The sequence below is a fragment of the Labrus bergylta genome, chromosome 7 (assembly GCF_963930695.1).
Source record: "Labrus bergylta chromosome 7, fLabBer1.1, whole genome shotgun sequence".
NCBI classification, from domain to species: Eukaryota; Metazoa; Chordata; class Actinopteri; order Labriformes; family Labridae; genus Labrus; species Labrus bergylta.
This window is the reverse complement of record NC_089201.1, coordinates 18433718-18457292: the sequence shown is the minus strand read 5'-3', so window position 1 is coordinate 18457292 and position 23575 is coordinate 18433718. Positions and strand designations below refer to the sequence as shown.

General features: G+C 39.2%; 1 protein-coding gene across 1 annotated transcript in view; it reads right to left on the bottom strand.

Annotated features, from left to right (window-relative positions):
- Window positions 1-19520, bottom strand: part of cftr (CF transmembrane conductance regulator) — a 38683-nt gene extending 19163 nt beyond the window's left edge. Inside the window, exons 1-11 of the mRNA XM_020637190.3 lie at window positions 19193-19520; window positions 17666-17776; window positions 14554-14665; window positions 12786-13001; window positions 12058-12147; window positions 9644-9807; window positions 9285-9410; window positions 6567-6813; window positions 6289-6381; window positions 4855-5031; window positions 4225-4416 (exon numbers count right to left, since the gene is read on the bottom strand). Of these exons, the coding sequence (XP_020492846.1) occupies window positions 4225-4416; window positions 4855-5031; window positions 6289-6381; window positions 6567-6813; window positions 9285-9410; window positions 9644-9807; window positions 12058-12147; window positions 12786-13001; window positions 14554-14665; window positions 17666-17776; window positions 19193-19245 (1581 nt within the window). The 5' untranslated portion in view covers window positions 19246-19520. The remainder of the gene's footprint in view (window positions 1-4224; window positions 4417-4854; window positions 5032-6288; window positions 6382-6566; window positions 6814-9284; window positions 9411-9643; window positions 9808-12057; window positions 12148-12785; window positions 13002-14553; window positions 14666-17665; window positions 17777-19192) is intronic.
- Window positions 19521-23575: the final 4055 nt, after the last annotated feature.

Sequence of the window (23575 nt, the reverse complement as noted above, 5' to 3'; positions counted from 1 at the left end):
CCGAGTCATTTAGGTTTATTCGTTTGATTAGTTGTTGCAAAAGTCCAAACCACACGAAGACCACAGATGGGATAGTGAAGGATGTCACACGTAAAGGGATACAGAGCTTGCCATGGTAATTGATTATGGAAACAGATGCCCATACCAATGAGGATGAAGTGACAGCACAAGTTTATCATCGTTAAAAACTTCCTACCTTTTTAACGGCAGCTTCCGCCGTCTGTACCAGGAGCGCATAGGGAATCAAGTTACCATGTTGTTTAACAGCTTGTTAAAGAAGGCAGCACAGTAAAAAAAAAGACATGTTGTGAGTCTCAGTGTGAACAAAAAGCACCTGCCGGGCCAGCAGCTAGAGACTGGAAGAGGAAAAGATGAGTTTACAGAGGCAGGACCACCCAGAGCAGTCTGTCTGGTGCTGCAGGGGGACACAATAGTGAGGAATTACAGTCTCAAGCCCACTAAAGCCCTCGTCTCCGTCTGGAGGAACCTGCTCTGGTTGCGCTCTTGTGAGTCAGGGTTGCCCTGGGGATTTTTTCTGAAGTGAAAAGCCCTGTGTGCAAGACAGGTCATCTCCATTTCATATCATCTGTAGAGCCTTGTTTGATAGTTAAGACCAAACATTGAGGATTAGTGTAAAAACATAAAACACAATACCAGTATATTATGTGTAATATTACTTCCTCTGTATTCATTTTCTATATTTTTCTTTTTTGTGTCGGTCTTCATTCAGCAGGGAAAGTGCCGATAGAGAGACAGGATGGCTGTGAGACAACACAACTTTTCAATATAGTTTGTAATGTACGTTTTTATTACTTTTTCAATCTCATGCTCAATATTACTTTTTAGAACATTTTTCATACTGGGTACAATTTCACATATTTTTCAATAGTATGCAATAACAAAATGTATTACTTTTTTTTACCATGGCCATATTGTGGGGAATATCATTTTTCAATATCCTGTGTAATAAAATTGTTCTATACTTATTTTCCCCCTTTTGTCTCACTATTATTGTTATTCTACTTGTCACTTTTGTTCGCCGTTTCTCCTCATACACTTTTAAATGAATGACTCCAATTTTTCTTTTTCTTATGTTGTTATAATTCGAGAAAATCCTCTGGCACATTTTTAGTCTGTGTTGATATTAGGGCTCGATCGATATGTTTTTTGGGGCCGATATCAATACTTGGGAGAGAGAAAAAACAATACCGTTATATCGGATGATATCTTACTTAGATCTATGTTTGATGTATCTTCGATGTGTAGAGATAAATAGATATAAATAAACACACATTGAGTGCTCAAAGGCAGAACAGCAAATACTTGTTTATAATGAAGACAAATTGGTCACTCAACCTATGAAGTAACTGTGCATGTACGTGTATAAAAGCATGACACTCTGGAGAGTGATAATGCTCGTTGTGATCCATACAGCGCCCTCCTACCTCCTGCTGGTGACAGAGAACTGCTAGTGTCATACAATGATGCTCAAAGGGAATGCTATTCGACTGGTGAGTAAATTTAGTAATATCGGTGCAAAATCTGCTATCAAACTTGAAGATACCGATAGTCACTTAAAATGCTAATATCGGCCAAAATGATCGGCTGGCCGATTAATTGGTCACACTCTAGTTGATAAAGTTCTATTTTTTTTTAAATTATATTCTATATTTTATTTCTTATCAATTTTTTTTGGAACGGTGTGCATTATAAGTTTCAGTTAAATTATATAAACTCTAATTTCACTACAATATATCAACTATTATGAAATAAACTGTAATATATAACTGTACAGAAATATAAAAGGTTCGGTTTAACCTGTTCTGCACTGAAAGTAAGGCCAATGATACATTTTTTTGGGCCCTTTTTTGTTTTTGTATAAACCAAGCAAAAGGTTGCCTATTAGTGTATGATATCTGAAAGGTGAGCTTTATTAAGCTAAAGAAGATTCATGTATTTCACATAAGAAAATCAAGAGGATATGAAAATGTATCTGATTGTCAAAATGGTCCTTAAGAAAATAGAAAGATGTAAATAACTTTATATATGTCAATCACTCAGGGTATAAGACATATTACAAATAACCACATCGTTTAACAAAGCTAGTAACCGCAACTAAGGACTTCAAACAGCACAGCATGTGTTTAAAGGTGGGCTCCACTTTAACAATCTATCTATTTCAGAAGCAGTTTGACAACATTTCAGAGAAAAGCTAAATCCACACTCAATAAAAGCACACAGGAAGACATCCTGTCACTCATTTCATATCCATACAATTCACAGCAGAACTGACGTGTGACACCGCTCCACTTCTTTTGTCATTTCAGTTTTGTTGAGGTCTCATGCCACAGTCTAACACCTCTCCTCAAAGACAAAATGGAAGCTGTTGTTTTGCAGTCAATTGGGGACGTCAATATCGTATACCAGCTTTGTTTGCTGTGACAACATGTTGTGTTTTTGTCAAAACCTGCGAGGGACTGTCAGTTGCCAGAGGCGATGGGTTGTGGTGGTAAACGCGTACTGTATGATGGTGTCAACCTCTGTATGAGGTAATCCAATCATTTCATTAACAGTATTTGATGGGGCGCTGGAGAGCCTAGCGGTCATGTCGTGAACCCCATGTACAGAGGCTATAGTCCTCATCACAGTGGCTGTGGGTTCAAATCCGACCTCGGCCCTTTGCTGCATGTCATCCCCCACTCTCTGTCCTCCAAACATTTAATGTCTCTCTTTAGAGAAGAACAATAGCAAAATAAAAATGTTGTGGGTTAACCATCAAATAAATATTTACAAAGGGCCACTAGATTTAATTATGGACATATTAAATGGTTATTTGTAATCACTAGACAGCTCATTTCACACTTCATAAAATCAGTGTATAATAATGTGATTGTAGTGCAAAAATTCCCCAAATAGATTTAAAAAAATAATAATAATTAAGGTTTATTTAGGGGATTTTTATGCCTTAGAGACAGGACAGTGGATAATGTCAGAAATCAGAGAGAGAGAGAGAGAGAGAGAGAGAGAGAGAGAGAGAGAGAGAGAGAGAGAGAGAGGGAACAACATGCGGGAAAGACGCCACAAGTCGGATTTGAACACTGACCGTCCGCCTGGAAGACCACAGCATCCAAACATGGGGCACGCGCACCAAGTTGTTTTAGTGGTTGGTGCCAGCAACCCCTAAAAAACATAACTTCTGGGGGTTTCCTCACAATAAACACCTATGTTTCTGTAACACCTGTTACATCTTATAGTGATATGTATCTCCTCAAAACTTGATAATATACATTACACTGAAAAACAGGCCTAAATGTCAATACACTTTGTCTGTGTTGTAACGTCTGTCACTGGGAACCAACAAGCTCAAGTTCCATCTCAGTGACATAACCCGAAATTTCCATGGCAACAGAGGAGACATTATTCTGCTGAGGGGACATCACTCAGCACTGAGACTAATGAGAGCACAAGTGTGTGTGCGTGTATCAGTGGAAGAGACAGGCGTGTGTGTGTGTGTGTGAGGGGAGATAATGGGTGTAAATGTGGATTGGGTGAAATCTGAACCTTCTTGATGCCTAGTAGAGGCTCTAAAGAGACAACTCAGCAGAGCATCAGTTCAGTGACAGAGGTAGGAGTTGAGAAAGAGGCAGGCGCAAATGAATAAACTACAGAAAACTTCATGAAAGTGTGAAGTTATTTGTAACTAGTGTGGTCATTTGTGACATTTTGAAAGCAAAGCATACACACTTCACCTTGTGTGTATTTTCAGGCTGTGGGTACAAAAGATACAATGCATCTAGTATCCAAATAGTCAGTGAAGATTCAAAACTATCACTGTAGCATGTTCCTTTTCTGTTGTTTGACCCTATTTTAAGTATGTTCAAACCATAACCTCCTATCTGTATGTTTGGTGTGTTTCATTGATGTTTGATTTAAACAAAAGTAGGGTATCTGTATTTTTTTTTAAGGCAAATATGACCCTTTAAGGGGCCTGACTAACCTGCGTAGTAGATTGTGCGGCAGTATTGTTTCAAGATTGTTGAGAACACTGCTGCTGGGTTGAAATCTTGGACTGACTGCACTGATTTACCCTCTTGTAATTAGATTCTTAGTGACAATCTTTTGTTAATGAGGAAGTAGTAGTAGTATGGATTATTGGTGCAGTTTGCATGAGTAACAACATTTACCCATAAGACCACACCCAAACAAAAAGAAAGATATCAGTACCTCTTCCAGCTGGCAGGCCTTGATGACAGAGGTATAGCGGTAGTCATCATAGGTCAGTCCAAACAGGATGTTGTCTCTGATTGTCCCCGGCATGATCCAGGAAGTCTGCGGTGAGAAGGAGATGCGACCGCTGTGTTTGATTTTACCCTCCGATGGTACCAACTCTCCCAGGATCATCATGAGCAAAGAACTCTGGTGGAAATGACAGAAAAAACACACCTTAATCTACTAGATTTCATTATGAGGAATTAAGATGTTCCTCTCATATCGAGCACCTTACAATAAATCAGTACAAATCGTTTCAGTGCTTTGCAAATTCACATAGTTCTTTAAACCCCCAGAATTTAAGAAAAAAGGGGGATGACTCGTTGCTCAATGTGGTCTAAGTAGATGAAAGCAGGGGAATATGTTACAGACAAAAAAAAGGAGGAGCATAAAAAATGAACATGATCGGCAGTCACACAAATCAGAGATACACAGTAGAGGACTGGTACACAGGGAGGGGGGAAACCAGGCACTCGAAGCATTAAAAAAAAAGAAATGAGGAGGGAAAAGAGGCAATTATTAAAATGGCTAAATCATTTCAAAGGCCAACATGTTGTGACCAAGATTGAAGTTCAGACGACCTACTTTCCCTGAGCCTGTGGATCCAGCCACCGCCAACATCTTGCCCTTCTCCAGGTACAGGCTGATGTTTTTGAGTACGGGTGTGACGTAGAGGTTGGTAAAGAAGAGGCCGGCATCACCGTTCAGGTGACCGTTTTTCTTGTTCTCCTGCTTGATCTTCTCAAAGAGCTCCCCAATGCCCTGCAGGAGAGAATAACAGTCCTAAATGTCCAGACTAAGATTTAAGAGATTTAAGATTTACTTTTATTGATCCCCACAAGGGGACATTTCTGTTTTTACACTCTGCAAGTCATGAAACACACACACACGCTGAAATACACACACACATGCACAAACAGGATCCTATGGACATGCACTAATGGAGAGATGTCAGAGTGATGGTGCTGCTGAGGGGGTTTGGTGCATTGCTCAAGGGCACCTCGGCAGTGCTCAGGAGGTGATCTGGCACCTCTCCAGCTGGTCCGCACCGGGACTTGAACTGGCAACCCTCTGGTTCCCAACCGAAGTCCCTACAGACTTAGCTACTGCCCCCCGACTAAATAAATCCATGAAAAGCTCAAAGATACTGAAACATAATATTGATATAAAGATATCTCAGAGTTTATGGCATTTTCTTTTTGTTAGGAGGAATATGTCTATTGACTATTTCTCCTGTCAGATTTTTGATGGACAGGATAGGTTAGGTTTACATAACTGCCTGTTTCAGGGCTGAGTGAATGTGTTCATCACGCTGTGCTTTCAGACGGTGACACCGGGCCAAACTACTGTGAGAAACAAGAGATTTCTCAAACACAGGAGAAGCTCCCGAAGTCTCACAATGGCCTAATTTCACCTCATCTGTCAGCGCCTCTGTAGAGATTAACGACTGACACATCAATGTTAGAAAAGGGGAACTCTGCTTGACTCGCCGGTTTAATCATTGACCCCCCCAGTCACATTTTATGGGTCACTGTTCCTCTAATGCTGGGACTGGGCTGTGGTTTGTGTAGGATTGTCTCTGTAATTCTCATTCTAATGAGCTGACGTAGCTGCTGTCAGCTGTAAAGAAAGGCAACACCCCTCCCATTCATCAGAGAATGGCACATTCCAGGAAGAGGAGAAGGCAAGAGGGGAATCTAGGAGTTAGGTGATGAACACAAGTCCGAATCTCAAAGGATGATTCAGAGTGTTCCCAGCAAAGGCAAAGTTTGGTGACGACAATCGGATAATTAATTGTGTAAAGTTCCCACAGTACAGATTGGTATATGAATCCTGATTTATTTATTTTTTAGAAGAAACAGTATTATGGGGGTAATGCTGTTTCTAAGTAACCTTAAAGTATATATTAATATTTATTGTTAACTGGCTGTCATACGAAACTAAAGACATGATCTATATGCTAATTTCTTAGCTTGAGATAGATTGAGCCATCTGTTTTTATTCACAAGTTGAACTAACCTCGTCCCAGGATGCAGACACATTGACCAGCTCCACCTCAGTTGTGGTCAGGTTGTACTCGAGCACTCTGTATTCCTCCTTCATCAAGAATTCCTGGAGAGCCAAAGACACAGGCACTTATATCAGTTCTACAGACACTTTCATTATGTTCTGCTCAGTTCTGTTACAAGCAGTTAAGAGGTTCAATTCAATTCTACCTATTAAGATTATATCTGCCGCTTATATCTGCCTGGGAAGCGGTGAAGCGATTCAACTAAACTCCTACTTTTTAAACCTACCTCGATCTTCTTGACCAGTGCCAGTGTGTCGTACCACATCTGAATGGATCCTGGCAGCTGGCGGGTCAGCGTCATTCGCAGCACCATGCAGTAGGAAGCTGTGGTGAAGATCCGCCGCAAGATGATGCCCTTACTGAGCGCATGCGGCACAATAGCAGACACGATGACCAAGATGGCGGAGAAGAAGTATGCGGCACTGTAGAAGTAACGCAGAGAACCGATCTTCCTTGTCAGCGTCATCTCATCCCTTTCAGAGGAGGGGTAGGACAGAAAAGGTAAAAAATAGTCTCATAAGTTAAAGGCAGGGTTGGTCATTTTCTCCAGATACAGTTTTTAAGATTTTGGTTGAAATTGTCTTTAGGTCCTGACAGAAATTAACAACTCATGTCCTCTGAAAACGGAACGAAGAAAATCGGTCATCTGTAGCAGTTCTAAGCCTGTAAAAAACGTTGACCAGTGTCTGCACGAGGTACCAATCTGATGAACCAATCAGACGCCTCCCTGTCTCCCTGCTTCTTCTCCACCCCCTGCGTGCACTAGCCCACACTCAAAGCGCGTCACCGATGACAGAGTTTATACTGTGAATTTACCGCTGAATGAGACACGAGACGACTTAGTTTCTACACAATGCAAGCGATGAGCTGAGGCCTGTTGCGTGTAGGTGAGGGGCGTGCCTTTTGAGGGAGCACAGAGGGGAGGGGGTGGGTGTAGACGAGGGAATGCTACTTTCAGAATCATGCAAGTTTTCAAAAATGACCAATGAGTTTATGTTTAGAGCATAAACATAATTCTGCTGTAGTACAATATAGATCTCATCAGTTTTAGTTTCATATCTTTCAAAAGCACCTCAGCCCTAACCCTTAGATTTTTATTAACTAATGTTTGCATGTGTTTGGAATATTGTATTGTGTTATTCAAAAAGATATTGATATTCACATTACATTATTGTTATCAACGATATCACACAGACTTAATGCCTGAATACTGAGGATTACCAAAATGGTGTTGAGCTTAACAGAATGTCAGATTTTCATGCTGCTATTCTCAGGTAAATGTGAAGTCCCGGTGGCTCAGTGTTACCTCTGACGGTTCTTGACATCTTTTTACGCCATGACACCAAACACTCCTCCTTTATGTTTGATGTACTCCTAATTATAGTGGTCCTGATTGTGGTGTTATGAAAGCCACGAGTCACAGCAGTGAGGTTCTGCTGGCTAACCAAATGTTTCAACATCTCGCTCTCATTTTTAGCATGGGGTTGATTCCATTTCTAGCATACAGTCAAAGTTTTTTTTTTGATTTTATGTTGTTGGTTCGATCTTTTTTCCTGACAGGTCACATTTAAAAATCATATAGTCAACATACATGAAGATAAGGCGAGGAAATAAAATGATCTCAATCAGGATTGGATCAAATTAAGGTAAAGGTTTTTTTGAATTATTATTTTATTTTATTTTTTTAAATACTTTATTACAGAAACACTTACACTCTGTTATTATTTTGGATACATGCTTCTCACACACATGCACAAACAGAACATTAGGACATGCATCAGTGGAGAGATGTCAGAGTGGAGCTGCTACACACTGCTACGCAGGGAGCGCACCAGAGCAGTTGGGGTTTGGTGCCTTGCTCAAGGGCACCTCGGCAGTACTCGGGAAGTGACCTGGCACCTCTCCAGCTACCAGAACAACTTCTGTATTTATTTTGTCCGCACTGGTACTTTAACAACCCTCCGTCTCCCTTGTTTTTGGATCTGCCTTTATGGGGCTTTGTGCTCCTTTTCTTGTTTGTGCATCTGTTTGTCTGTCTGTCTTTGTGCTGCGCTGCAGGTACCCGCCCCTTGACAAGGATACCTGAGGGCGCCAGTTTTAAAGGGAGCTGCCCGTCTTATTCTTCATCTCCAAAGAGACGTTCTGCCAGAGACAGAAACTTTGTGTTTTGTTTGTATTGTGAGAATCTTAATTATGTTGTGCATGTTTTAGGGGAGTGTCGCCTTTTCTTTTGATGACTCTTTTCTCCTGTTTTTCTGTTAGGGAGTTAGGCAAGATGCTTGTATTTTCTCTCTTTAATTTATTTGAGGTAGGGCAGTTTTGGTTTTTCACTTAGACGTTATGTTTATCATTTTGGTCGGTGATCTCACTGAAGTTTGATTTATTTTGTGAATAGTGTGAATAAATAACTTATTGTGGACTGCAAATTCGTCCGATTGTGGTTCATCATTGGGATTGAGGAAGGAGAGGGTTCACTTTTGTGCTGCGGCTGGTTTGCCCTAGGCTGGTCGTAACAGACTTTAGAGACCGTATACTTCATATAGATTGAGGATATTGTAACAAACATGTAGGTTTCTTTAACGCACTCATTGATATAATGAGAGCCATTGTTGTAGTTTTTCTGAAACAAACATGAGTAACCCTTGGTAACTTTTATTATTAAAAGATAGAAATGGGGACCCTCTGTAAGAACTCTGTGTAATGTAGTCTTGTGTGTGTGTGTGTGTGTGTGTGTGTGTGTGTGTGTGTGTATATATATATATATATATATATATATATATATATATTAGTGAATTGGTTATTAATATTCAGTGTTTCATGTTTGTGCAAAGAAAGCACAGTTTACTGGAGTCAAATTCCTTGTATGTGTAAGCAAACCTTGCCAATAAAGCTGCTTCTGAAGTTTTGCTTTTATGATACAGAGATTGTGTTTTCAGTGTCTTACTGCCTGATGTTTTTGATGATTGTTTCCATCACCTCCTCCCAGCCATACGCCTTCACAGAGTGGATGTTCTCCACGATCTCTGAGGTAAGAGCCAGGCGGCGGTTGATCATCCCTCCTCTCTTCACCCTTTGAACGGAGCAAAGCTTCACATTACCAACTAACAGCAGCATCAGATAGGCATGGAGGAAATAATGTGTTCATTTATTGTCTGCATGAATGTGTGTTCTAATGTTTAAAACCTTCAGAGAGCAAAGACATCACCGGCTAAGAGCACAAAAGAGTTACTTGTTGTTAATGTACAGTTGTAGTTTGAGAATTTTCTGACATTCAGGATGTTTATCATATGCAGGTTTACTCACCGGTGAGGTCCCATCTTCTGGGAGAGCCAAGCCTGAATGATGCCCAGCAGAGTCAGAGCAGCAAGTGCACAGAAGCCGTTTACCTCAATCAGCTCCCAGATCAGACCCACACACAGTATGCACTGCAGGGGGGTGATCCATACAAAATGGGCCAGACCCAAGCTCTGGAAGAAACGTACCATGTACACTGTGATGAAACTGATATCCAGAAACCATGAAAAGCAGAAATAAGATATATTTATTACATATACTTTTTGTAGCAGCCAAGAAGGCAATACCATTGAACTGGCTTAAGAGAGACCTCCCCAACCCACGAGTCTTGGAAATTAGTTGTCAAAGGACTTTACATAATGGAAAAGATAACTTTCAAAACAAGACTGCAAAATTCCTTGACAGATGGTTTCCATGGCATCACGTGATGGAGGATGTTTAGATACAGGTTGGCAAGGGAAAATGTGGTGATATCTTAATTTAATAAAATATATAATGAATAGGGGATGTATGGAAACACTATTTTGGTTGCAAAAACTGAAAGTAAATCAAGATAATGTCATTGGTGATGTGTGTGTCACTTTTTTGTTTCGGTCTGTTTTGTTTTGGGTTTGTGTGTGTGGGTTTTTTCTTTTTTTAATTTATGTGGGTTGCTTGTTTTTTGTTGTTATATTTTTCAAAAAAATAAAAATAAATGAATGCAAAAGAAACTGGTGTCCACAAGATCATGTTGTCAAAGGCCTTGATAACTGATGCTCTAAGATGTCCTGTGTTTACAGGGATTTGTTATTCAAGAAAAACACAAACCCTTTCAAATATTGATTTTTATCCAAAGGCTACCTTACAAGCAAGAGAACGCAGAGGTGGCAGAGCGGTTTCAATAGGTAGTGAAGAGAGTGAGCGGCAAAATGGACAAGAAAGGGGTGAATCACAAAAAATGTTTTGCTTTTTGTATCAGCAAGAAAGAAAGAAGATAGGAACGTAGCAAATAAACAAACTTTATGTTCTCAATAATCAACATCAATGTACTGATGAACCTCAGCTGAGAAACTCAGAGTTCTCACTTCAATAAGCTCCCTTTCATCCACTGTCATACAAGGTGTTAAACTCAAGGTCAAATACACACACACACACACACACACACACACACACACACACACACACACACACACACACACACACACACACACACACACACACACACACACACACACACACACACACACACACACACACACACATTCACACACATTCACAACCAGGCCAGGTGATTTTTACAGGTTCACTAGCCTGGCCAAATCTGAGCCAGGTGATAATTGTCTCAATGCAGGTTGCAGAGTGTTTCCACATTCAACGCCACAGTGACACCCGGGGTAAGACTGAGTTCAGTTTACATGCACACACATTCACACACACACACACACACACACACACACACACACACACACACGGATACACACACGGATACACACACGCACACATACTCACACGCTATCTTTGTTGTCAGTCTTTTTTGGTTGTTGAGAATATCAGCGTTTTAAAAACAACAAAAAAAGACTGACAACAAAGATAGCATGTGTTTGTTTTTAAAAGTGTGTGTATTGTTCCTGATCTTTTGTCCTCTAATCGTCTCGCAATACAAATAACACATAGCTCTGTGTTGGGTAATAAAACAGATTCACTGAAGTGAATGAGGGTGTGAAAGGTTAAGCCTCCTGTCCCTCATCCTCACTGTGCTTCACTTGAATGGAAAACTACAGAGCTGTCCCTTTGTCTTAGAAAAAGTCACTTTTTGCACCCAAACAATGGGATCCAATTCACCCAAATACACAAGTCTGAAGGATGTCTCTTATTCTGGAGGTTTTATTTCTGAATTTCATTCTTGATTTAAAAATGTAATATAATGTTGTGTTACACCAGACTCATTGATATTCATTCAATTTTGAACATTTTCTTATTCAATTGTTGAAATCGTTAAACTCACAACCTGATTTTTTTTAAAAGATCTATTTCTGGGCTTTTTATTCCTCTATTACAAAGACAGGACAGTGGATAGAGTCATAAATTAGTCTCTGTACACAAGGAGCAAAAACCAACCACTTTTCCACCAGCACCCCCTCACAACCTGATTTGATGATTCTTGTGATTACAACATGTTTTTGAATCATCAAACATAAAAACTAGAAAAGTATTGAAACAGAATTTGGAGAAAAATAATAATAATTGGAAAAAAGATCCAGGATTTTAGAGAGCCCTTCGTAGAGGGCAACTCAGCCAGAATATATGCTGGGTAATTTACACTTGTATTTGGAGCAGCCAAGGTGCCAGATATTACAGTTTCAAGGTTTATAGGATAGTCAGGATGGGAGGAACCACCTGCTCTGATATGTACGTTTTTTTATAAAAACACTGCTTTTCCTCACCTCGTCCAGCTTGTTGAGGTGGGCAGACATCAGACTGACCAGCTGACCGGTGCTGATTTTATCCAGGACTCTGCTTGACAGCTTCAGGGTCTGAAAAGGTCAAAGTTCAGAGGTCAGCTGAAGCACAAAGGGAGAAAATGAATTGGCTGAGAGGAAGCTCGCGACGCGTGTCCCACACTTTGACACAATGCTGCCACACCTCTTCCAAGTGTCTCACCACTACTGGACTTACACATCGAAGAAACTCTCCAGGAATGTTCAGCCATGCGTACAGAAACAAGCAAGATGGAAACACTAGATCTCAAAAAACAATGACAAGAGTAAAAGCACCATACAATCTTATCAGCTTGGTTGTTTTGTTTTGTTCTAAAAACTGTCTGTTATAGCAGTGTGAGTAGCAAGTGTTTGAGTCATGTGTAATCACAGAAAAAGGGAGAACATGTTTACTTGCTACAAGGTCTCAGAGACGATGAGAGGCAGATATTGTAAATGATTTCTCTGCATTGTGTTGCAGTTAAAATCAAAGACATAAGGTTACTTTGTTTGAAATTCTTGCATTATAATAAATTCTACACGTTTTTAAAGCTTAACAAAGGTACAAAGGCTGGAAAAGTTTCTCAACATGTCCTGAGGAAAGCAGTTTAATTGCTTTACATTTATATACACATATATATATACTTATATACATATATACAAAAAAACAATATTTGGTGTCATAAGTCCCCTACCTTTTTGTATATGAGACTGAAGAGGGCTATGCGGATCTGCATGCCCAGGTGATGAAGGCCAAAGATGGCAGGTTGCAGCAGGAGGAAGCGGGCGGTGAAGAGGAGGCACAGGCCGAGCGCCAGGAAGTATCCCTGGCCTCGCTCGGCAGCGTGGAACGGGTCAAAGGAGGCGATGATGCGACCAAGAAGCTGAGGCTGCACTGTCTTTGAAGCCTCCTACACAAAGACATAGAACATAAGAGAGCACTTTTAAATGTAACTTTTAACTCTTTTATAAACATTTTATTGGTGGCAAAGAATCAAATGTCTGTTCCCTTTCAGTGGGTAAAGGTGGATTCATTATTTATAAGTCACTTTGAGAAATTTGCATCTACATCTTCAACCTGTTCTGTATCAATACATATATATCATGATATTCTGTAAACCATCAACGCATTATTTAGTCCAGTAGAAAACAAGACAAGGACAACAATATATTTACTAGAGATGCATAGATTGGGAGAATCAGGGCCAATACTGATATTTATGTTTGAAATAAGCTGATATCTGATTCTGATACCGATGTTTGTTTCATGACTTCTTTCGGTGTAAGACTCCCAAAATGCCGACATATTCTTTTTGACAATGAAAACAAGTCAGAGTTTGTTCAACAGATGACTTAATCTGCAAAATAAAAGTCCTCTCCTCTTAATCAGTAGTTAGGTGTACAAGATGTCAGCATTAAATTGATTTAGCAAAACAAATGAACATCAGCTACTGACATCGGTTCATGCAACATTATTTCCGATGTGCCGATGTCTGTCGACAGGGCCGATATCGGCTGATACCGATGTTGAACTGATGCACTAGTGCATCCCTTATTTTTACATCTGATAAAGAAATGTTTGGGTTCACAAATTGATCTGCATACAGTATAATCAGCTCACCAGGACGCACAATAAAAGAGGTGTCATAGTCACATTTAGCATTTAGCTACGTGAGATTCTCCTTAATATTTAAAAAATAAAATAAAAGTAGGGTGCACTACTTTGGTACCAATTCTATTTAAGTTAATTGACTATAAACCATGATATCTGTGTTGCTTTCACACACATACACAAAAACATATCACATTAAATGATGGCTTTATAGAATTGTGCACCAATGTATTCTTTGTAAACAGTTGTCCACAGACAGCTTATAGCTCAAACAAGTCTAAGATAGCATCGCTAATTTATGACACACTATGAAACACTGCAGGCCTGACTTATAATTGCTAGACTAATTTAATGTATTAATTGATCTGATCATAACTTGATGCATGTAAATGCATTCACTGCAGATGTCCATAACAAACAAAACAAACATGCACAGTGACTAAAAAAACATCATCATTAAAATCTACTGAAAACCTTCTCCAAACTTCTCTGTATCCCCAAACAACCTCTTTAACATCTAACAGGCATTCTTGTTGCCATGTCAACCACCTCAAACTGTATCAACTGACGCAATGGCTGTTGTCAACATAGTCCCCATAAGCCTTGGACAGAGAGGTGGATTTGCGACACTGTGGTGCGACATGCTTGGGATGCCACTTTAGCTTCTACAGTCTAAACTACAAATTTACCATTCTAACACGCTTACACACACACACACACACAAAAATAAACCTATCATTGCATTCCACACATCATAAGAATTAGAAGTTTATAGCTGCAACTCAACTTCTTTTAAAGTCGTGTTTATGTCACATCAGCTTCTTCCAGAGACGACAGAGTAGCAGACTCACCCCAAGGTAGAGGAGGACCCCAAAGAAGGCGAAAGGGCCAAGGAAGCAGCGGGCCAGCGCTCTCATCAGCCTTGGTTGCTTCTTGGCTGACACCACCTCTCTGTCCCATTCTCTGCAGAGAGGACAACACAGTTACAACACAGTTAAACAGCAGAACAGCCAGGATAGGGAAACAACACCAGCCAAATGTCAGCAAACATTGGCTGCTCTATTTGTTTACTACAAGTCTGGAAGCCAACGAGCTACCAGCTGCCCAGTTTTAATGGTCCATTTTTAACTTTTGCTCTTTATTCAGGCACAGAATGTGAAACTGTCATACATTTATCAACTGACTTTAAGATTTTATTTGTCACCAATGGTCATTCGAAATTAGATAAAGAAAGCCATATTCGAGCTAATATCTAATAAAAAGGGACATTAAATCACAATTTGAATGTGAATTTTTGATACGATTTCATTCAGAAATAGTTTTTTTCTGAGGACAGAACAGCAGTTTATTTGTTGCAAATTCTACTCTTGTGTTTTTATCATTAGCTTTCAAGCTTTAAATCAGTCGGTGTAGATTCAAGTTTGTTGGCCTTGTCACGACACTTTGGTATTAACTTCCCACAACTGCCCCTGTGAGCAGTTACAGCTACTGTAAGTAGTGGCATTGTTCTCCGAGAGTCATTTATTACCGGGGTGATTTGGCTGACCAGTTCACTGGTGAGTGATGGGAAAAAAATTGGGGAAGAGAAAGGATGACGTAAGAGGTAGAATGAAGTAGGAGAGACCAATAAAGGACGGAAGGGGTTGGAAAATAAGTGAGAGGAAAAAACTGAAGTTTTATCTACTAAAGGTATTAATGTCCTGAAGCTGAATATTAATGGTTTCTACAAACACCTTCACAATTAGGGTAAAGATGACAATAGGTGGAACTGGTGCTTACCTGTAATGTTTCTCAATTTGCAGGATTAATCAAGGTAGGATGAACCAAACTGGTCAACACATTAGCATCAGAGCAGCTACAGACCCTAGTTAGGGTAGGGGAAGTTTAAGAACATATATAGCCTAGCCTCTACTCTATTTAAGAAGTTCAACCATCCAAGTCCTCCAAGTTTATAATCCTTGGTATGTTTTGTGTATGTCTTGACTTGTACCTTTTTCTTTTCTGGGAGTACAGTATGAGAAAAGCTCAGAGAACTGAAATGACCTCGGTTGGTGGGTGATGAAGGGCTTGACCGTACACAGCATGCTGTAATGGAGAGATAAAGTTCACATTCCCAGAAGTCTTCACTGTTTGCCTGATCGGAATAATGAAAGTCACAATCACCCACCATGGCTCATTCATCACCCGGTGGGCAAAGGGCCCTTTCTAAAGGTCGTCTTTTTACACCCGTTTACATTAACTGGCTTGTTGGCACCATTCAGTATGATGCGGGCCCCTGGGTAACCAGGAGTCAAGGCCAATACAGGACATGGTGGTGGTTGCTATGTAAGGTGAAAAATTAAAGAAAAAAACATCTATCTCCTTTCAAGAAACCAAGAAGGTGTCAAAGACCTCTCAGCAGTAAGTTAAAGGAGAGAGAAAATAAAGATGATAAAGAGATGAATGAAGATGATGAATAAATGACATTCACACATTTTGATATTTTAGAATTAAACGTGAAATTAAAAGAGTACGGGAGAATGAGAACAGCAGTGAATAAATAAAGAAATGACAAATATGAATTGAAAGGAAAAAGTGGTCGAACTTTAAATGAAGCTCATAATATTCACCATTATCTAGTTGCTTATTAGCATGATAATTAGTCGAATACTGGCTGCTTATTAGTCTTGAGAGTTTTCCTCAGTACCTTCCTTATTGCTGCTTATTGATTTAATAACAAGGAACTCGTTAATGCAGAATATTGTGACCTTCATTTAAAGTTTTACTGAAAAAGACTTCACTTGTTTTTTCTTTGCATTGAGTGAATTATCTACTTGGCATTGACAAGGCTAAACAAACCATTTTAATTCAAACCCTTCGTTAACATTTTTTATTTGTGTATTTTCAATGACACGCCGATACTGGAGGAGGAGAATAATTGAATATGCATGGCGTTAAAGGGGAATAAAAGTCCTGACAGTAATAGAGATAATAAAGTACATTAAAACAGAGAGTTCAAGGTTTGTGTACTTTCTTTGTGTAAAGAAAATAGGATGAATGAAAGGAAGAGACAGAAAAAGTAGGTGAGAGAAAGTTGTACAAATTGAAATGAAAGAGAGAAGAGTTAACCTTGTCCATCATCTGTCGCCTTTGGTCAAACTTGGTTTGTGTCGAGCTACATTCAAATGCCAGCCCATATTTTAACATCACACTGAGGGAAGGATTGCTACTGTAAACACACGAAAAGGGCAGGAAAGTAAAATAAACATCCAGGGTGCAGGCTTCCGGGTTTGTGTTTTTTTATGCCAATTCATCCGATATTAATGTTTAAGAATATGTAACGTTGCGTTAGCTATAGGAATGAAAAGTTTCCTCATTAAAAGATGTATGTTTTCATACAATCAAATATAGTTATTGATTTGACGCATTTCCCCAAACGCCTTACAGCACGGTCCAAAAAATGGTCTTCAACTTGTGCTGCACTGCCATGCTTCTTGAATGGTCGTATTGTCAGTGTTGTTCTTCAGGCGTTGGTGTGATTAACGGTTTTAAAGGGTATTTCTGGTTATTTTTTACACATTTCAAAGTCTAATTGACTAAAGATATTTTCAAGTCCTGCAGTAGTTTGCATAAGCCGGCACACTGTTGATATGTTGAAAGTGGATAAATAGTTATATCATCCGCTTTGTCTCCACTCAGGTGATATTCTTGTTTATATCTGATTCACTGTTACATAACAGTGGAATCTGATATTTACACTTCAATTAGACAAGACAGCATTCAACATCTCCAGGGCCAGACCATGTTTACCCGATGCAGGGGGGTAAGGGTTTTTCGTTATACAGACAAACAGTCAGACGGTCAACCTGACAGCTGATTGAAAACAAGTCATCTTGACTTTATCAGGCAGGGGACCGAAAGTAACCACACCACACCACAATGATGCCTGAATGAACGGGCTTCAAAGACTTAAACATCACAAACCTTTCGAGTCTCTCAGAGAGGTTGTCTGCCAGATCGTAAGATGGAGCCTTGTACACATCTGAAAGCTCTAACTTCTCTCTGAAGCCCTTCCTCAGCAGCGGTGTCGTCCACCTGCAAGACAACCACAGATTACACAGAGTGTATTGGTGTCAGCTGTGTGAAGGAAGGGTGCACACAAAATAAATGTTAGTATCGGTTAAGTCTGACATGTGCCTTCAGATCTCTCAGGGGAATCTGAATGTATTTGTTTATGTGGTAAGAGAACAAAACCGATGCATGGAAGAAAGTATTGGAGTGTTTTCAAGCCTTAAATGTAAACTGATGTTTGTTGTTCTATAAGTAATCACTGAGGTTTAACAGTCCCACTAATGACAGAGAAGAGACACATAGTCAGATGTTTGCTATTCTTGGTGACATCACTTAAAGAAGGGCTGTCCCAGCCAGGTGACACACAGAAGTTTACATCACCTGCTCCTTTCTTTGGGACCTCTTATCACGGCGTGGAGAGAGCACCACAGCTCAAAGAGTTTTGTCATTTTTAGATTGAGGACCTGAAGTGTCAATCAAATTTTGCAAGCTAAGAAGGGAACCGTAGTAATACCATAAACCGTACCAAAGAGAATATAAGTATCATGAGCTCATAATCACTTCATTTATACTTTAAAGCCCTACTGTATGACAATGATAATAATAATAATAAAAGCACAGTTATGATAAAGGCTAGAGGGCAAAAATCTAATCAAAGAAATCTCTTTTTTACTCAAAAAGAAAATTAAGATATTATTCACTTATGTGGATAATAAGTGTAAATGTGGAGAATAAAGTCAACATGTCAGAAACCAACATTTCAAAAGTCTAACTTTGAAGTATAAGTGCCAGGTTTAAATCAAAATAATCAGAGCAGAAAGATATGTTTTGTCTTGCTTGACCCTTACACTCTTCTATGCAACTCTGACAAAATGATTCTCCTTAAACATTACAGACAAATCCTGAGAGTACCCCCCACCCCCCTCCCTCCAGCTGATAGCATCTTCCAGAACAAATCTTATCGCAGTAAAAATTCACATTTCGCACAGTTTGAAACAGTCAGGTGCTCATTATACACATTATATAGAGCAGCAGTCTCAATAGTACGTATATCGAGTTGGGTATCTATGTCTCGTCTTTTGAAAAGAAGAAGTTACATGATCGTTGCATGACAGCACTTTTGAACGCTTCTGAAATTGGAACATAACCACATCTTTAAGGTTTCATAACTTTGATTTCCTTACAATGCTCGTGGCGCTCACCATAGATATTCACTTCACTTGATAATCAAGCCAAACGAAGCACATACCACTGATAATATATATATATTTCAAACGGATGGTCATGCCTGTTTGAGGTGATTAACAACCATCACTGCTCCCTATTATGATGTGGGTAGAGTGAGGCAATAAGAGCTGCGCCTGCACCTTGTCATCTAGACACTACACGAACTCCTGCAAATGAAAGACTCCGGAGATGAAGGATGAAGACAAGTCTTACCAGAAGAAATATTTGGAGAGGAAGTTTGCATCTTCCACCGGTGACTTCTGCATCCTAAGTGCGCCGCCAGTTTGGTTTCTCTGCACCTGAGTCTTGTTCGTGCGCGTCGCTCACATTTGTATGTCCCCTGGGTGGTTCCTTTTCCACGGACAGAGAGGGGGGAGAGAGGGTGGTCGCTTTGTTTGTTTGTACCCCAAATTTTGCCTCCGGTAAATTTAAGTCACGGTTGTGTTGTGTTTCTCTCCGACAGCAAAAGATTGGTATCCTTCTTCTCTGGTCCCACTCGCTCTCTCTGTCGGAACGCTCTCTCGCGTCTCAGTGCGAGGACAGAGAGGACAGTCCATCCTTTATGGGCTCGCCAAAACTTGCTGAGACGCACGTCATTTCCACACCGACGAGCCTCAGGTTGCATATTGTGGAAACAAGCTGAAGAGGCGAAGCCAGCTGATCCGAATGAGGCCACTGTAGGAGACGGATATTGATCCATATACAGGGAACAATAAGAGTCCGGAGGTCAAAATTGAATGTTTTGTCCCACTTTTATCCAAGTCCATTGTCTTCTATCAAATGAATGTATGAAGAACTGTCTTTGATTTTATTCATCTCAAGTTCAAACTTATTTTAGAGTTTTAAAAAGTGATCAACTTAAAGTCTAAGGTTCATCTCCCAACACAACCATCATTAAGATTTTCCATAAACTGTAACTATGGGACTTTTATTAACCAGAACTATGAAATAAACTCAAAGGTTCCTTCAACCTGTCGGCATCTCAAACGCAGAATAAGACCTGAGAACATTTAGGAAAATGGGTGATGGAGGAAAATAAGAAAATCACCTGTTTTTATTGGTAGTTTTTGCATAAAAAAGACGAGGTGCTTCGAGTGAAACAACAAACAGTGAAATTGTAGGAGATTCAAGAGTGTCTGCAGAATTTTTTCTTAAAAAAAAAAAAAAGGCCGGAGAAACACAGTCTGAGTATTTCATAAATTGGGATGTTGTTTCCGTGCAAGACCCAACGTAAATGTTCTTGTACTTTTGGAAAGTAGAAACCTACAAGCAGGACGTTGGGGTGTCTACCAAACATCTTACTCACTGGTGGTGGTTTGGGAAAATATTTTTCAACTAGATTGTCGAGCAGAGCAAGCTTTGATTCCCAAGTTTAAAATACTCTCAAGCACTGTCTGCAGCACATGTAGTGGAGGTTCGAAGCCAAACTCATGGGACATTGTTGACAGTGTATAATGATGTGTTCTTTAATAAAGTAAGTATTTTTATTTTAAGAGAGCAGTTTGCTTTGTCATATCGGTACAAAATCACAATCCAAAGAGAAAAGGTCTGTTTTCCTTCTAAAATGTTCTATATTGGCTGCCATGATGGAAAAATGATTTTACCCTCAAAAATTGTTTTTGTTTCTTCCAAAAAACAGAAAAGTCAGGCTGTAATTTCTCCCACAGCCATGTAAAAATCATCTGCATTTCAATATTGTATAATATAGTGTCTGAAACCAGTCATTAATCATTGTGTTTCTTATGTATTTTTATTCTAAAATACTTTTCTGGGGCTCCCTTTAAAAAAAAACCCAGAACCCCAGTTTAAGAACCAGCATCTGACACTGTTTTAAGCTCACTTCTTAAGTGACCTGGAAAACAAAAAAATCAATGCATAAAAGAACAATAGTTGTGATAGTCGTCCGAGAAGCGTCTGCAAGTGCTGGGTTGAATGACAGCAGTGCCTTCTAAACTTTACTCATCATTCACAACACAGTTCAGGACACAAACAGTTCAGGACAACTAAATTCACTGGAAACTTTTTATCAGTTTCAGGTTACACACAGTTTCAGGGAAGGGAGGATCAAAACCTCCAAACATTCCATGAAGGAACAGAGATAAAAAAAATGTGAAGATACAGTATAAGCCTTTAGTTCCCGAGAATCCCAACACACAAAGTCTTATCTTTACTGTCCACACTTAAGCTCAACTTACACCAAGAATTAGACATGAGCTGGGCAAATCTGCAGAAATCTTTGCAAGAAATCTTTGCAAATCTGGAATGTAAAGCTCATATCCATCCCATGAAGCAGCCTTCTGTTACGCTGAACTACGTGAAGAGAAGAAGAATATATAACTGGGTTGCTTACAAGTAATTTCTTACCTTAACCAGGTTTTTGTTTGAGGAATATTTATAGTGCAACAGGAGAAGATCTACATGAGAATGTAATATTAATGTAAATTAATAGCTACAAGTACAGCTTTGAGTTCCTGCTTTAAGTGGAAATGACACTTGTACTCTGTGGCTCTGAACAACAGGACTCTTTGAGTTTGAGAAATGGGAGCCAGTGGTGTTGGATGAAAGCGAATAATATTACTAAACATAAAGTTTTAATATTTTGTAATAGTTTATCTGACAACAGAAAAAGAAATTGAAGAAAAGGTCAGGCTTGGAAGGAGAAGACAGGCTTGTGCATGTTCCAAAAACCAACATGGAATATGCAATTTAAGAAATATTTTCAATCCCCTTTAAATGTTTGTACGCTTAATTAAAATTACTAAACAAAGAAAACTTAAATATGACAGTCAAGCCCTGCCCCCCTACTGATTGAAAAAGGGTTCTTGTCCTCCAAAAACAACCAAGTGGCTACGTAAAAAATAAAGGAATTCAGCCGAGGTTCGTGTCTCTCTTTTCTGCTCTAAAAAGTTATTTAGACTTTGCAATGCTATGTGTTAGGGACATGACAATGTCAAACCTGAGCTTTCTCATTGAGCAGAGGGATCTGGTGGATTTGCAAGACTTTCTAGTCACTGTTGCTGAGGAACACCAAGGTTAATTGCATTTGCAAAAAGGAAAGAGTGACCTCTGCTGGACATTTACTGGCCTTGCAGTCACATTAGATGTTATCCTAAAGTATGACATCTCAGAGGACTGTCAGCAGTATACATTATGAATAATAAGAAACACAGTTTTTTTGAACAGTAATAGATAATGAAGGCCCATATAAAAGCAGTATTTGGACCCTCAGTGATAACCATAAACGTTGTAAAAGGCCCCTAACAATGGCTATTCTGGCGTAGTTTTTTAGGTTAACATGAGACAGGGACATAATTAACACTTTGTACCAATTTAGATGATAAATGTCAACCAGCTACACATATTGTTTAAAGTTAGCATAACATGAGGAAACTAGGTGTTAAATTTGAAACATGTAATATGAAACACTGACCTTACATAACCACAACCTCAAGAAGAAGCTAGCGTGTGAATTCTGACGTTTTCCCTCGTCCTTTTCCAGAGCAGCCTTTCGAATAAAAAAAACAGACAACCAAGTTACAGCCGTTCACAGGACAATACAAAATATGGCAGACACAATTACATCCACCTATAACAAACTAGGATTTTGTATCCACCCTTAAATTTACAATACAGACACTTCATAGTTAATCACTGTTTGCAGGTCATATTTAAGCATGCTTATGTGATGTCGTCTTCTTAATGTCTTTTCTTACTGGTTTTACTATTTTTATCTTCTTTTACTTCTTACTGTTCTTTTATTTATGGTCTTATCTCGTATTTATGCTCATATCTTAATCTCCTCTTGTGTTTTAACTTGGTAATTTCTTATCTTACATACTTTGTCTATTTATGTTTCATATTTATATTTACTTTTTATTTTTATTAATATTATAGTTTTGGGTTTTTCGATCCTTTAACCACTTGTTTCTATTTCTTTTACTGCTCTTACCTTCTTGTTGCTGTTATCTTTTTATTTATTTGTTTTTCAGCTCTTTTAGTTTCTTACATTGTTTTAAATCTTTGGTCCTCTTGGTCTCAGCTGTTGTTGTTGGGTTCTTGTGTTGCCTGGGTTCTCATAATGGTTCTTGTGATGGTCGGGTTATATATGTCTGTTGGGTATTGTGCACTTTTGGGTTCTTTTCTGTTGAATTGTATTTAATTATTCTTAGTATTTTGCATCTGTTATATTCTTACTGTTGTTTATGTTCTTCTGTGTTTGGTTTAGTTTGCTTTGTTCTTGTTTTTGCTGTTTGTCAAAGCACTTCGTAAACCTGTGTTAAAAGGTGCTATATAAATAAAGTTATTATTATTATTATTATTATTATGAAAATGTGTCTTTTACAGAGCCCTACAGGACACTTTATTAAGCATAAACTTACTTTTTCATTAGATCTGCCTCGGCAATGCAATTATTGGCAGGGATGCATCCCTCGGCATAACACCTGTTAATTTACTTCAGATATGGTTTTGATAGAGTAGCCAGCAGCCGGAGACACTCACTCGTGCTAACCTGTGTTGTAAAAAACGTGAAGCTCACCTGGCAGGCTCTTAAACTCCGCCCACCGACGGGCTGCAGAGAGAGCACCTGCAGACTCA